Source organism: Onychostruthus taczanowskii, unplaced genomic scaffold (genome assembly GCF_017590055.1).
Source record: "Onychostruthus taczanowskii isolate IOZ18803 unplaced genomic scaffold, ASM1759005v1 scaffold50, whole genome shotgun sequence".
NCBI classification, from domain to species: Eukaryota; Metazoa; Chordata; class Aves; order Passeriformes; family Passeridae; genus Onychostruthus; species Onychostruthus taczanowskii.
Window position 1 is genome coordinate 4034870 of NW_024502569.1, and position 15755 is coordinate 4050624.

At 38.8% G+C, this 15755-nt stretch overlaps 1 protein-coding gene across 5 annotated transcripts in view; it reads right to left on the minus strand.

Moving 5' to 3' along the window:
* Positions 1-315: 315 nt before the first annotated feature.
* The window catches only part of CDK8 (cyclin dependent kinase 8), a 69677-nt gene continuing 54237 nt past the window's right edge, over positions 316-15755 (minus strand). For 4 of the 5 annotated variants that reach the window (XM_041416062.1, XM_041416065.1, XM_041416066.1 and 1 more), the window contains 8 exons: positions 15364-15495; positions 13375-13518; positions 11437-11506; positions 10344-10416; positions 7984-8081; positions 6548-6626; positions 6270-6428; positions 316-1596 (listed from right to left, as the gene is read on the minus strand). In XM_041416062.1, the coding sequence (XP_041271996.1) occupies positions 1471-1596; positions 6270-6428; positions 6548-6626; positions 7984-8081; positions 10344-10416; positions 11437-11506; positions 13375-13518; positions 15364-15495 (881 nt within the window). In that variant the 3' untranslated portion in view covers positions 316-1470. The remainder of the gene's footprint in view (positions 1597-6269; positions 6429-6547; positions 6627-7983; positions 8082-10343; positions 10417-11436; positions 11507-13374; positions 13519-15363; positions 15496-15755) is intronic. The other variant, XM_041416063.1, reaches the window with a different exon arrangement.

Genomic DNA, 15755 nt, shown 5'->3' on the forward strand with positions numbered 1-15755 from the left:
GAAGAACATCCAGACAGGAATGCTTCTGGATTTTGTAGATGAAAAGGAACTGTCTGATCTAGGAAATGTCACTAGTAATAAACCCACTTTTAGAGTATCTCCAGCTTATCTGCTATAAGAACAGAACAAGACTAATGCGGTTTTTTCTTCTGCTGTTTAAAAGAAAAATTATCCTTCTCATCAGTTAATGGAAGCCTGCCTTGCAAGATAAATTCCTGTTGCATATTGTTTCTCAGGACACATCCTGATACAGATGTATGGATGGGGAAGCAGGGGGTTTTCAATGATAAAAAGGAATACAGGCAAAGGTCATAATGCAGATTTATGAAAAATAAATTTATTACATAACACCTTGTTTTAACAATGTTTGATTTTTTTTTTTTTTTACTCAGAATACTTGTGTCATTCATGTAAAATAGTTTGATACAGTACATTGTATGTAAGTTTTTCCTCATAAATTCTAAGGCTCTCCTAACATCTTGTTCCTCTGCAGTAGGAATGGCACCCCTAAACAACGTGCGAACATTTAAAAAAAATAAAATAACCGAACAAAATTTAAAATCCACTACACCAAGCTGGTTCTCAAAAATCATGACAAAATATCTGAATGGATGCCGCACCTTTTTAGGAAATATCATTCATGCTTTTTTAATCCCAAAGCATGCTCACAAATCATTAACACCAACAGGAAAAAAATAAAACACTGTCTATGACAATCATTTTAGTTTGTTTGCTGAACCAAACATGTTTATATCAATGACAACATACTTATTTTACTATCAAATAGCAGCTTTAATACCAGTCAAGTCATAGATTTCAAAACAAAAACAAAAACTCATGTTGGAAATAAATCTTTGGGACGCTTGTAATTGCTGGGAAAAAAATGCAAACGCTTCCATGTTCTTAAAAAAAATGTCATCGTAGCAATCGTGTCGGTCATAAAACATCGATCTAGCTGGAAAATGAACCAACCCACAAAAGTCACTAAAAATAAATGTCTATCAAAACTGTCTGAGAGTTACGGTTAGTTTGCTTTTTTGCCATGGTAACATATACTGTATGCTTCAAGTACCAGTTCAAAGATGTCGTGTACTATCGGTCAGATGAAGTTGTTACATCAAGAGAATTCACCACATACGACAACAAAAATGCTTGCCCCTAGCACATTTCACAGCTTCACCTGCTACAGACTGTCACTGAAAAAAATGCATCGGTCAGTCTGAACCATGTCAAGTAAACTACAGAAGTAGCATATCCACAACACAAACCGTGCTAGCACTTTCTTTTCAAGTCTAACCCCAAAACCAGGTACAACGTGGGAGTCCCCGGCCCCGTGGCGGGGGGGTCGTGGCGGTCGGACAGGTGGGAGGTGTGGTTGTACAGTACATTCTGTGGCCCCAGCCGGGCTCCTGGCACGCAGCTGCGCGGCCGGTCCTGCAGCGGCAGCGCATCGACGGCACCGGGTGCAGCTCAGTACCGGTGGGTCTGGTGCGAGTACTGCGGCGGCTGCTGGGAGGTAGCTGAGTATCCCATGCTGCTCTGTGGCTGCGATGTGCTTGGTCCGGGGTTGGGGTAGGCAGCATGGGGGTTGGAACGCTGCAGGGGGGAAAGCACAGACAAACAGCCCTTCGTAACACGGACATCGCCAGACAATTTCACCTACTGATTCCTTCCTGCAAGAGGCACCCAGCACACACAGTCTCAAAGCAGCTGCACTTCCAGGCTTTGCTTCACTTACTCTGATTACAGCAGGTAACAGACATCAGGAACACCAGATCAGAAAGTGACTGCCAGCCTTCTGCTACCCACCCTAATGGGGATCCCCATCCATCACAGTCATATCAGATCAGAAAGTGACTGCTGCCAGCCTTCTGCTACCCACCCTAATGGGGATCCCCATCCATCACAGTCAAATCTCCAGCCAACCCTCCAGATGGCTACTGTGCACCTGCACATGACACTGAGCTACCACCACTCATGGCACTGGTCTTCCCCATTTGCTCCCTTCTCCTAGCAAGAAGGTAGGCTGGGGTGGAGGTCCAGGTGAGGCATCTTTCTGCTGATGAGCCACTCTGCCTTATTCTTGAGATTTTCGCACACAGAGGATTGCCACCCTCCTGTGTGACCTAGGAGTACAGGCTGAGAGCACTGTGATTTGGCTAAGGTGTCATCTATCAGCAGCCTTAAAGTGCTTGAAGGAGAGTTAAAGACAACAGCGACATGTTCCTCAGTGGAACCAGGTATTTCAGGCAAAAATGTCCTTAGATTGTGGATTGGGAGGTTCAGGTGGGACACTGGAGGAGGGACCACCAAGAAGCCAGTATAGCACTGGAAGAACCTGCCCATAGAGTCTGTGAGGTTTTTAAGACTCTATGAAGGTTTTTAAGACTCAACTTAACAAAGCCATGCTAACCTGAGTGAGTCACAACTAGCAACAGCCCTGCTCCAAGTGGGAGACTTGGCTAGATGGTTTCCAGAGGCCCCTTTCAACCAGCACTCACACAATTATTTGAGTGGAGCTTTCATTGCAAGAAGGTCTCCGCAAACCAGGAACTGCCAATTTTAATCTAACCTGCTTCAATTTTAACCTGAAAGATATTATTTACTGATCATGTGTTATAAAGGAAAGAAGGACTGCCTGTGAGAATTTCAGTAAGTATCTGAGCACTTAGTAGCTTTTAACATTTCATTAAATTAACACAATTTCAGTACATTACTGGGCTGGTTTACATTCACATTAAGGTTTACATGCCCTAACAAACTTTGCAGCATTTAGAAACTGTGTAGCTTCTAAATTCTTGATATCACAGGACATATGTTTTTTAGGAAAAGCTGCTTCTAGAAGAGGTCTGGAAACTTCTACAAAGTATCTATTCCAGGACTAGAGCATTGCTACTGAGACATGAATAGGAAACAACTGTGGTGAACCAACACCCTGAGAAAGTAAAATATTAAGTCACAACATAAAGCAAAACCCCCAATTTTTTCTTGTACAGCATTTAGAACATAAGCTATACCCAGGAAGCTGAGATGATGGCAGAAATAAAAAAGGGCACATTCTACTTGTTAACACACACTCACAGGACTGAGCTAACACCTCTAGAGAAAAGGGGGACAAATGGCTGGATCAGCACTTAATGTCAGTGGGAACAAACCAGCACTGCTGATCCACACCCTTAGCACAGTGACTGAACTTTGTTGACATCTGCCTTCAGCCTCGCGAGGAGGACTAGGTCACTCATCGACAGAAGGGTCACAGCTCTGGGTCACCCTTCTCCATGTTACAAATACAGAATGTACTTCAAAGAGCAAAAGTCTTGAACGCTGGTTTTGCCCATGAGTGGCTCCTGTATGTAGGAAACCATCACAAGTTTAACCATTTAAAACTGACCACTCATTTCAGTTGTAAAACACACCCTGCATCCTGACCTCTAAAACAGAACTTATTTTAAGACAGAGGCAATGAAAAATCAGATTCCTACATGACACCCAGAGCAACAAATGGCTTTTGTTTTAAGAAAAAAGTACATGTACATTCCTTTCTGAATATCATTAAGCACCCAGAGGGTTATCCCAAGCAAAAGCTCACAGTAGTGGAATTGCTCCAGCCTGCTTAATCACATTGCCTTTGGGAGTGTCACATTGCAGATTTAAACAAGGAGGCAAGTCTGTGTGCCATGTGTCTACTATTTTTATGCATGGCAGAAAAGGATATGAGGTCAATGTGCCCTGCAGAGAGTAATTTGACTTCTGAGTGAATGCAGAAACTGTGTTAGTGTGCCTTGCCCAGGAGATGGCAATCCTTCTTCACAAGCTTTATATGGGGAATTTGAGCAAACGAGATGAAGAACAAAGGAACAGGTGTTTGATTAAAACAGAGGGCTGTATTGTAATGTTTCTTTTCCCTCTCCCCAAGCTGCTGGATCAGAAGCAAAAAATGTGAGGAATTTTTTTCAGGGAGACCTGAAACCATCAGTTGGAAACTCTTAACTGCTTTTGTTCTAGGGCTGGCAAGCTCAGGTCTCCTCTCTTTGATTATCATGTTTTCCAGACACCTTAATCAGAACAAATCTACTGACTGCCTCATTGCAAGGCTAGGGGGAAAAGGATATATGTTTTTGCAAACCAGGTATTTTCCCTCCTAGCGACAGCAGAAAGATTGGTCAGGAGTAGTCAAGCTACAGGAAGAGCTCCTGAGACAGAAAAGCAGCAGTTATCATTATCTTAAGGGAAAAGTATTCTGAAATTATATTTGTCAACAAGGGCTGCCCCCAGCTGTAATCCCAAGATGGATACCTGCTAGTACAAAAATTTTGATGAGCGTGAACTGAAAACAAAGCAATGCCAACTCCAGCCGAGCAATTTGATTCCTCTGACTTCTCAGCCAGCAAACCTCAGCTCTGGCTCACAGAACTAGGAGCTGAAGTTTGTTCAAAATGCTACAATGCAGCAGCAGAATGAGGTGAAGGGCATGTAAATAGAGCATGTAAATGGGGCTCCCTGACACAGTACACACAACCTCTGAATCAACCTCCTTAGATGTGTGACTCCACCGTGGGCAAGATCAAGAAAGTTACAGCTGCATTTGCCTTCTGTTCTGTGCGTGTGTTTTTAAGAAGAGGAAGAAAGAGCCAATTAAAAGGCCAAAACAGCAAGTGACTGCAGCTTGCCAGACTGAAAGGGATGAAACTCCTGTAAGAGAGCCTGTAATGGATAATCCTACTAAAAGAAAGATGACATTCATACTTATAAGCACCCCACCCTGCAGAACTATAGCTAAGGCTCACCACTGTCTCAAACAGCTCTAGAAATGTATATTGTTCAAGGAGAATGACTTGCAAACTGATGTGTTATTGATGTCCTGGGATAAACTGAACAAAGGCACTTGGGGACTATATGAAGGGTCTCACAATAAAGCTCCTGAAAATGATCTTATTTTACATTTTTGTTCTACTTTCAAGTGTTGGCCAATGCTGAGAGTACACAGATTCAGGTAAGGATGAAGGTAATGCCTCCAGGCAGCTTCTGGGGCTATCTGGTACTCTCAGGGACAAACTCTGAAACACAAGATTTCAAAGCCCACTGGTGGCTCATGGAGAAGCTGTATCAAACCAAAAGGCAAGTTGACAGCAGCAGCTTTACTGACTGTTTTTAAACTCTCCCTATGTTTTCTACAGACTGTAAGCCCAGCTAAGTGGGTTTCCATTAGATATCAGGTCTCACATTTAGATATCAACCTTTACATTAACTGAAAACATTGTCAGTAGTTTCCAACTTCCCCATCCTTTGATTTCATCCAAGACTGCCTGGCCACCTGTACTATGCATTCCATGTGAACCAGCATGCAATGATTAGTTCCTGCAGGCTAACACTTCCAGCAGCATGCCTCCTCTTGAAATCGCCTATTCCCCAGGCTTGCAAAAATCTGCTGTTCTCTAACTGCTCCTGTGAATCATCTGAAGTCTTCCCTGCTCCTCTCTTGTAACTTCTAAGCTTGTATTAACTAAAGGTTCTGTCCTTAAATCTCTTCTTCCCCTCCTCCAGTAGTAGCCTTATCCAAACCCAAAAACTCAGGCATCATTTGCTGGGATGACAAAGATATTCTTGTACTCCAGCCTCTGATTTTTTAATGTCTGAGCACAAGCTCAAATGCAGGAAGGCCAGAACACATTTTTCATGTGTCCTCAAGTGCTTTTTCCCAATGAACCTCCTCATCCTCCTCACCCACTGACTGCCACCACCTCACCTGTCTTCAGATCTGAAATATCTGGCTTACTCAACCTGGAGTCTCCCTTGATCTTCAAAACAGACTATGACAGCATTCATGCCAAATGTGTATTTGTCATCCAAAATACTGTTTCCACATTCACTAAGCCAACTACAACACTTGTTCAGACTCTTATTTCACAGGTTTTTACTGCAACATCTTCTGCCTTCTACCATTGCAGGCTTGTTCAAGCAAGAAGTGGCATTTTTAGGTGATACAGAGCACAGCATAAGAGGCTCCTGGTCCATAACCATTAGCATTCCCCAACATGAAGGTGATAATTAGTAATTCTAATAATGTCTGATCCTAATTTCCTTACTGCTAACCTAAAGAACATCAGAATATCAACAAATCATCAATTAAATGAATCTGAAAAAAATTCCAAAGACGACAAAAAGTAACAGTTAATACAGTGACATTTACAAAATTACTTTTTTAGTTTGAAGAAACACTGCTCTAAACATGAAAAGCAAATACACAATATGTGAATAAAACAAAATACCTGATAGTCTGAGGTCATAATAAGTCCACCTGAGGTAGTGGTAGGAGGAACAACTCTCACTTTTTTCAGTGGGGGTCCCTGTGTGTGACTGTTGTCTTGGTTCCCTGGATGACCAGTTCCATTAGTATGGTTATTGCCCTGCTGCTGCTGTTGGTTCTTCTCAATTGTTTAAACACAAAGAAAAATTTCAACTCAAAAGCAGTACATGAAATAACATAAAATCAGGAAATAGTGTAAAAGCCAGTGAAACATGATGATACTGTTCTTCTAGTACTTACTTTGTCTCCTTTATCATCTGGTTCTTCTTCTGTTAAAAATTCTCGTTTTGGGTAAGGGATTTGACAACCTGCAAAAACACTGTCCCCCAAAAAAGTCTATTTATCACTGTATTAGAACAGAAGGGTTAGACCTGTAAGATTCACACTTTACCCATGAGTTTCAAGCTGCCTAAGCCATCATTTAATACCTGCAACTAAGGGAGAAGTTTTCCCTGTTTGACTATCTCCATATTCTAAACTTTGTAAAAAAATATTCACATTTGGTTTTAATATTCATTTGACTCTTACACACTAACTTAAGCTCCCAGTAATATTTTTGTTGGTTAGAAAGGTACACCACTTGTTAAGTAGCTGCAAGGGCACAAAGAGCTATCTCACTATAGCTACTGTGTAATTCACAGTCTGAGGACTAACTAAAAATATTCCTGGAAACTTCACTGACTATTAAAAAAACACCTGGAAAAAACAGTTTAAAAGTAACTAGAAATTTCACCTATCAACTCATATCTCACAGTCCACATGGATTTGCTACTTCTAGTGCAAGCTAATATTTACCTACCCTTCATCAGTAGAATGTATTTATAACAAAGTCTCTGTATACCTGTTAACAATACTCACTGTGCATTCACATTAAAAAGTCAACCTAAATTTGAGAAAAAAGCCGAACACTATCCTAAAAGCAGGTTCTGCAACAGCCAATCATTCGCATGACTTTAAAAGCCAGTTCAGGAGAAGTTATAAATAATCCAGCAGGCTTTAGTGAAATAATTTCCTTTTTAATTAATTCCTTATAAGCATACATATTTTATAAATTCTTCCCTACATAAGGGTAGAGAGTCACAGACGGGATGTACTAAAAGCTTTTCTAAAAGGGTGTACAGTCATGCTCTCTGGCTAGCCTTTTGGAAGAAGGGCTTAATTTTTAATGGAATCATTCATTGTCCATAAATTTTCTCCCTTTTGTAAATCTGCCTGTGCAAACAAAAAAGAGGAGTGTCTACAGAAAATGGATTTAAGTTGTTAAGGATGACAGCACAGAGACACAGACTTGACTTTCCCCACCCAGCAAATTTACAACAAAGGCTAAGACAAAAATGTAAACTAATTAGAGACTGTCATCTGGCATTCTGAGGCAGAGAAGCGGACCTGCGGGCACTTAGCAGTTGTCTACCAAGATCTGTAGCATGCATAATCAACCTGTCAGTGAGTAACAAGATTAGTGCTGCAACTAATAGGATCAAAGTTCCATAAAGCAAGAGATTAATATAAATGCTATTTAATTTTAAAAACCACGAATGGCATTTTAGTGGTTATAGCTTTCTTTGGTTGTTAGACAGTATTTAGCTCAATATTCACAAACATACTTAGGGCAGAAGAGAAAGCACAGCTCTAAAGCTCTGTGAATGCACTGATAGATTAATAAACTGACCACTTACTCGGATGTGGGAAGAGGATCTTCCAAGAAGTAAGGATCCTGCATAGCCTGTTCTGAGGTAATTCTCTTTATTGGATCCATAGTGAGCAATTTCTGAAGCTGAAAAAAAAATAGAAAAAAACCCCCCACCTTTATGTTACCAAAACCATTTATAGAAACTTCACTGTATTCCTGAAAGTTAAGATGATCCAAATGTGTCTGAACTCAAAAGCCTAATCCTAAATGGCATAACCACATTCTTCTCTCCTGTTAAAAGATTAACTTCATTTCCTAACAAAGGACACCTATTTTCACTTGCAAAGCCCAGGACACTCAGTTCCAGTCACAAGTGTTCTATCAAAACCATTCAAAAAGTTTCCACAATGTACTAGCACCTTTAGTCACAAAATAATTTGGGTTGGTAGGACCCTTTCGAGACCACTTAGTCCAGCCCCCTGCCATGGGCAGGAACACCTTTAACTAGACCAAGTTACTCAGAGCCCCGTCCAGCCTGACCTTGAACACTTCCAACGATGGGGCATCCTGAGCTTTGTGTAACCTGTTCCAGTGCCTCATCACTCTCTGAATAAAGAATGTCTTCCTAATATCCAATCTAAATCTACCTTCTTTTATTAGAAAGCCATCATCTCTTGTTCTATCAAAACAATCTTCCTCTCCAGCTTTCTTTGAGACCCCCTTCCAAGTACTGAAAGATGTTATAAGGTCTCCTGGCAGCCTTCTCTTCTCCAGGCTGAACAAGCCCTGCTCTCTCAGCCTGTCTTCAGAGGAGCGGTGCTCCAGACCTCTGATCACCTTTATGGCCCTCCTCCGGACACAGCATTCCAGATGAGGCCTTGTGAACTGGGAACACCAGACCATAGCTATTTTCTTTAGCTCTAGTGCTGAGTTGCAGTGATGCATTCTTAAAATACCTGGTTTTTATTCAGAAAGTCTGGTGTACATGCATATACTTCTCTCCATCCACCCCAGAGCTGTGTGGAATACAGCTGTGCTGGACAAGCAACATGAGATAATAACCTTCAGATACCACACAGAAAAACAGTGAGTTCTCATGTTCCAACAATACAGCACAGTGTCCAAGGCAAAACTACACCATAACATATTGTCAAAGACTTTAAAATAAATGCTTCACTTTTAACCTGCAGTGGGTATTTTTCAACAAGAAAATACATATGTAAATAAAATTCATTTACATTTCCTACTCATGCTTTTTATAGGATTCACACATTCACCTTTTTAAAAAGATCCAGTGTCATGATCTAAGTCTGAACTGGTCATCTCCTTTCACTAGGAGAAATTCATAACTGCATGTGAGAACTAATAGCTACAATGTACATCTCCATACTTCAAAATCTGAGGTTGAGAAAGTACACTTCCCTCCTCAGCCTTCAGTTTTGACAGCATGGTTAAGAATTTGATAACTATGAATTACCACCATCAATCCACTTTTGTTTTTCACATTATCCACAAGAATTCACAGCTCCCTGAGTCTACATTTATACAAGTTTTTACAGAATAGCATGTTGAACAAGCCAACTCTTACTCTCTCAAAAAACACTGCCAAAAGCTAGAAAAGGAAAAGGCAAAACATGACAAAGAACTGCCAACACACTGAAAAACATGAACAAAAAGCACAGCAAAATACTAGCATCATTTGTGGTGATTGGATTCTAGAGCTGTCCATCACATTGGTCATGATCAGCCATACAAAAAGAAATCAAAATGACTGTGCAACCATTATCCACACAAGGGATCAAAACTTTGGTTCTTCCCCCTTGTACAGATGCCACACAAAAGTGAACATTCTACATATTATTACAAGTATTTTCTATTTTAAAAACTGCTTGATGTAAAGATCACCTGACTAAATGACACAGTAAAAATGCAGTAAGCTTCATACATCAATTAATGGGACAATCACTACAGTTTATACGGACCAAAGTAACCACATGGATGATCAAAAAAAAAAAAATCAGGCATACAGGAATTTTTAGAAGTAAAAGTAAGCTACTGAAAGTATGCAAAGCAGCAAAATGACTAAGGATTGCAGCAATACTGCAAATAAAACTATTTGTGTTACAGGCTAACACAACTATAATACAACTTAAATAACACAAACTTCAAAACTACTTGATACTGAACCTAATCCAGTGAATGACACTCAGAATCATTTTATCAATGTGAGAAGATATTTCATCAATGTGAGAAGATAAAGCAGTTTTGCAATTTTCAGATTGCAGAGTATCAGTTATTCCTAACTTGATTTATACAGTTAGTTACAGTGGACTTGACACTAGCTCAACTCTTACTTGGAACAACTGTAACATACACGAGGGATTTTTTATGTCTGCAGGAACTTACCAAGTGGAATGCCTTACTATCTGGTTTAACTTTATGTTTTTCCATATATTTGATAAGGCTGCAGTTGGTATACCTAGAAAAGGAAACAGAAGTGATATTTCTAATATGCAAATCATTGATACTGCAAAGTTTTCCTGGTAGCCACAAAACATATTAATGACAACAGTTTAGTCTCCCTGCAAATCCAATAACCAGGGAAAAATCACAACTATCAACACCAGAGATTGCTTTAAAACGAGAAATGCAGAAAGGCATGTTTCCTCACATCCTTATAAAAGCATATCATACCCACACAAAAAGCACACTTTAAACCCACAAGCAGACAGCAAACTATCAACTGGATTTAAACTGCCTGGTAGCAATTTTACGTCACACTGTTGAATTCTGTGTATTTCTCATGACAGTGAAGATATATAATAAGCTCATCTGAATGCTGTCCTGCAACCTACAGATTGCTACAAGAACATTCATATACTCACTTTTTTTTGAAGAGAAGCTCCAACAAAAAGTTTCTAAATGGTTGCAATGGCATGACATATGCAAGAAATGTACGTAACTATACAGCCCCAAATGCCTCAGTACAGAAATCAGGCAACAGGGTGGCATTTTAAGTGCAGGTATTAGCCTGTGGCAACGTGACAGCAAATCTGAAGGGCATTTTCTTCTTTAGTCACTGTAAGCTACCCTAGACACCAAACCTGACAATTATACCCACTGTTTGCTGGAAATGGTATAAGGTTACCAGACCCCTTTTAAGCAGCTATTACAGAAAATCATTGCAAGTACCACAGATTTGGAAACAGATGTGCTTTGACAAACTTCAGAGCTGCATGGGATCTTACTGGCACCACCTGTTTCACAGCTGCCACCTTACCCTTTACAGCCTCTGGCTATTCTTCTGATCCACACCACCTCAACAGGCCAAGTTCACCATTATGAAATAACTTTAATTTTCATTTTTCCCAATCTTAGTCATAACAATTTCATAGTGCTTGTTTAGCATCTATAAAGAAAACAACTTTAACTGCAAGAAATTTAGTGTAGGAAAGAAATATAAAATATGCTTTATTAAGAAAGCTCAACCCAGACTTACGTGTTTCTCCGGAAATCTTTCATTAAGGTTGAATGTTCTGGCATCTTTTTTATGTCTTCCCAATCTTTATCTGCAAAGCAGTATTAATTATTTTTTTCCCTTTCTCTCTGAGTAAAACAACGCATTTCCAACTATCTCCACAGCCTTGATTTTTGTTTTTTTTTCTTTTAAATTCTGCTTCTCTAACCTTGCAGTTACTTATCTCTTTGTACTCCCTAGTTCCTATTCCTTCATCACCTCTTCACAACAAATCATACCAAGACCTAAGAGGTTCCAGCTGTGTGCTGATTAACTCAAGAACTTGAAAAAAAGATGCCAACTACAGTGGCCACAAAACAATGCTGAAGAAAAACACATCAGCCCCTGTGCTTTAACCCTTCAGGACTGTTATTTAATTTATTTAGACACAGCTGTGATCTCAAGACAGGAATACACCCTGTCTCCTTCTAAGGGTTTCTCTGTTCTGACAGCACTTTTAATTACAGGAAAATGCCCAGAGGTACTTCTGCAAAGTAAGAAATACTGTTATTAAACAAAAAGTTAAGAAAAAGTGAAGTCTGCACACTCAAATGATAAGAATCCACCTCAATGTAGACCAACACCAACATGTATTTTAAAATAGAACAAAAAACTCACTACCAGCAGCTAGCCTCAAATGTGTTAAGTTCCAACTCTTGAAAAGGCTCTGTGGGCAACTAATTTGGTTCAATTCAAATCTTTACTAAGTCTGATCCCTACTGCAGAACACTGAGTTTAAAAGCATTAAATAAATAAATAAATAAATACATCAAACAGAAGTAATTATTTAATTATTACTTAGGTAAACAAAAAAGTCTCCTCTTTCCTATCCCACAGACAGGAGAAACTGTTTCAGATATGGCAAATGTCAATTAAAATGAAAAAAAATTGCTGCAGTTGAATGAAAAGCGTTTCTTAGTAAAAACCAAAGAACTCCAAAGGTCAAACGCAGACCATTAGAAAGGATTAATTAATCCAATCAGAAAACCACAATGAGAGTATGATCTACTTATGTAAGCTATACAGAACCAATGTAAAACCCAAATGAACTAAGAAAAGTATAAAAGGGTAAAATTCTAGTTCAAAAGCAGAAGGGGACAGTATTTCTTGAAGAAGCAAAACTAAGGAGACAAAATGCAAAGGCAACATTTCCATGAATCTAACACAGCAGTACAGAAGCAATGAAGTACACACACACAAAAAAAGGCAAAAGCAAAAATAAGAGCATGTTTAATACCAAAATCCTAGAACGACCAAAAACATGTAGACAACAGAAGTCATGTGAAAGGAAGAGGCAAATTAAAATAAAAAACCCAAAGTATAAACTGAAGAAGCAAAGCAGCCTGCATAGAAACAAAATATGACCAGCACTGAGGGGAAAATGCAACAAGTGATATCCACACTGTAATTTGTTTTGATTCATACAACTAGTTCTTTCTTTCGGTTTGGAATAAAGAAATGTTTTTCTATAGCACCAGCTTTCCACCAGGGGGGGGAAAAAACATCAATACTCTCCATTACTTCCAAATAATACATTTAATTTGGCATGAATTAAACAAATGCGTAATACTCACTAAATATATATATTTTTGCTGGGTTTCATAAATCATTAATCACCTTCCAAATCAATAATCAGTACTGAAGAAATGTAGAAATATTCCTTCTCATTTTTAATCACCCACCATTAAATACAATCTTTTAAAATAATAAAGCATTGGTACATGTATATACAAAGATAACCCTATCATTAATAAAAGGGAAAATATCTAATTTGACCATTGGATTCTAGATTTATAACTCATGAAATAGAGATTGTGTTTGAACAGCCCTGTTGCTTTGATCAGCTGCCACCTTCATATGCAAAGAAAGCAATATGGATATCTTTCTTTGAACAGCGGTGATAAAAAATACAGTATGTACCTGCAGGAAATCCCATTACATTGAATATTCTGTCCAGCTGGTCATGGTGATAAGGATTACTAGTTTTGATATCTTCTTGTCGGCAATGGAATATTGGCTCTGATGTTAGCAGCTCTGCAAATATACACCCTATGGCCCAAATATCTTTAAAAAAGGAGAACAGAAATAAAAAGAACAACAAATGAATCTTTCCAAAACCATCTGGATGAGGTAGAATGTTAGTGTTTAGCTTATCAGAGATAAGGTTCCTATATTGAAAATGTCAAGTTTCTATTGTAGAAGTGCAATACTTCCTCAACTTTTTCTTTTAGCTTTGAATGGAGGTACACAATTCAGAAACTACGCAGGAGCTGAGAATAGCATACAAGTTTTTTGGGGGTTTTTGAAGTGTAGTTACCACTTAACATTGTAAAAAATTAATGTGGTTAAGAAAAAAGTGAAGGAAACTATTGGGGTAATGGCCAACACACAAAACACAAAGAAAGAGAAGCCAGCCAGCATCTTGCCCTTTCACTGTCCTGACCAAGAAAGGCACAACTGTTTATCAGCAAAGTTTAAATAGTAAATGACCCCAAAAATACAAGCTGAAAAGTAGCAGTATTGGTATAAAACAAGTAACACATTGAAAGAGAGTTACATACAAATTGCTACAAAAGCCCAAACACCTCACAACTTTTCCATAACATCCACTAAAAAAAACCCCCAAACCCCACAACCTCTCTCTTTTCACTGTTGCTTTCCTATCTAATAATCAGATCACCTGTATCTTCCCAGTTGTTTTCTCAATTATTCGCCAGCATACACGAACACAATTTTTAACTCTAAGTGCTGCTACACTGAGCCTTGAATGAACAAGGTCATAAACAAGGACAAAAGTAAATAATACAAACAGCATAACTCCATTACTCAGTGTTTTTACACAGTCATTTTTTATCTACACTGAAAAAACTATGTACTAAAGGCTGTGACTGCCCATGCACTTTCACACACTGCAATCAGAAGAAATGAAAGTAAAGTGAGGAAACATGCAAATACAACAAATTAAGAAGTTTAAAGCAACATAAAAATGTATCTGATCTATGAAAGAAACACAGTATTAACAGAAAAGTAAATAAGAATACATTTAAGGCACAGACATTAGAATTGCTGACAGAAACACAGATATGATTGTTAAAAAAACAAAACAAGAAAAAAAGATTGAGTTCAGAGGAAGACTTTCAGGTTACAGAAACAACACAGTCTGCTGACATACATCCTCCATGTCTGTGCAAAGTGGAGTAGCTGCTAGGGCAGTTATCTGCTCCCAGAACTGGTTGCCAGCCTTTAACATATCTTTTAAACCAGGCAGCAAGAGAAAAACTTCCCAGCGCTTTTCCCTACAGTCTCTCTTCCTCCCACAGAAGCTCATCAATGCAGTAAAAGTGAATCTAACCTCCCTCCAGTTTGCTGCTGGGTTGCTCCCCTGTTCTACAGCCCACAAAAGCTCTGGCCATCTGTCATGTCTTTGAAAAAGACACAGAGAGGCTAAAATGCAACTTAATTTTACATTTTAGCTTCAGTGCAGCCACAATATTTTCCATTCTGTACATTCTTTATTTCATACATTTATTACACTAGGTAATAACCTCTGCAATAAATTCAATGCACTGTGCCTCACAGTCATCCTAATATGAATTCTATGAGCAGTTCAAAGATGCTTCCATATTTTTATAGCCTCTAACAGAATTTATGAAAGTCCTGTGTGAAAGCCACAAACTCAGATTGCATTGCAGGGCATTTGGAGCTAAAACCCAGCAAGATATTTCATTTCTATATACAGCCTGAGACCACAGTAAACTAATCAATTTCTGAAAGATTAATATTTCTTCAAGAAACAAGGAACATACCTTTAACTCAGCTACTGTCTTTTGGACAATTTATCAAAGCTTTAATATTTGGGTACAGTTTACATAAAGAACAAAACAGTACATTTTTGTGCAATGTACTTACCAATAGCTTTGGTATAATGCCTTGCTCCAAGAAGCAACTCTGGAGCTCGATACCAGAAGGTTACAACTACTGGATCCAAGTCTGCTAAAGGCTTCAGAGGTGAATTAAATAATCGGGCAAAGCCCATGTCAGCTGCAAAATTCAAAGAGAGATGCTTTAAAATTTGAGGGAAACTAACAATCTTCATTTTTTTTTAACAAATTGATTGAGTTTACTTGTTAGCACTATCATCACTCCTAAATAAAATACAAAGGCAGCCTGTAGCAGATATGAACTCTCTGAGCAGATTTTTTTCTGTAGAAGTTACTGGATGGCATCACCTATGAAGTATATCATTATAAATCATTACTAACATGAGTCATTTACAACAAAGAATTAACCATTGTTCTGAA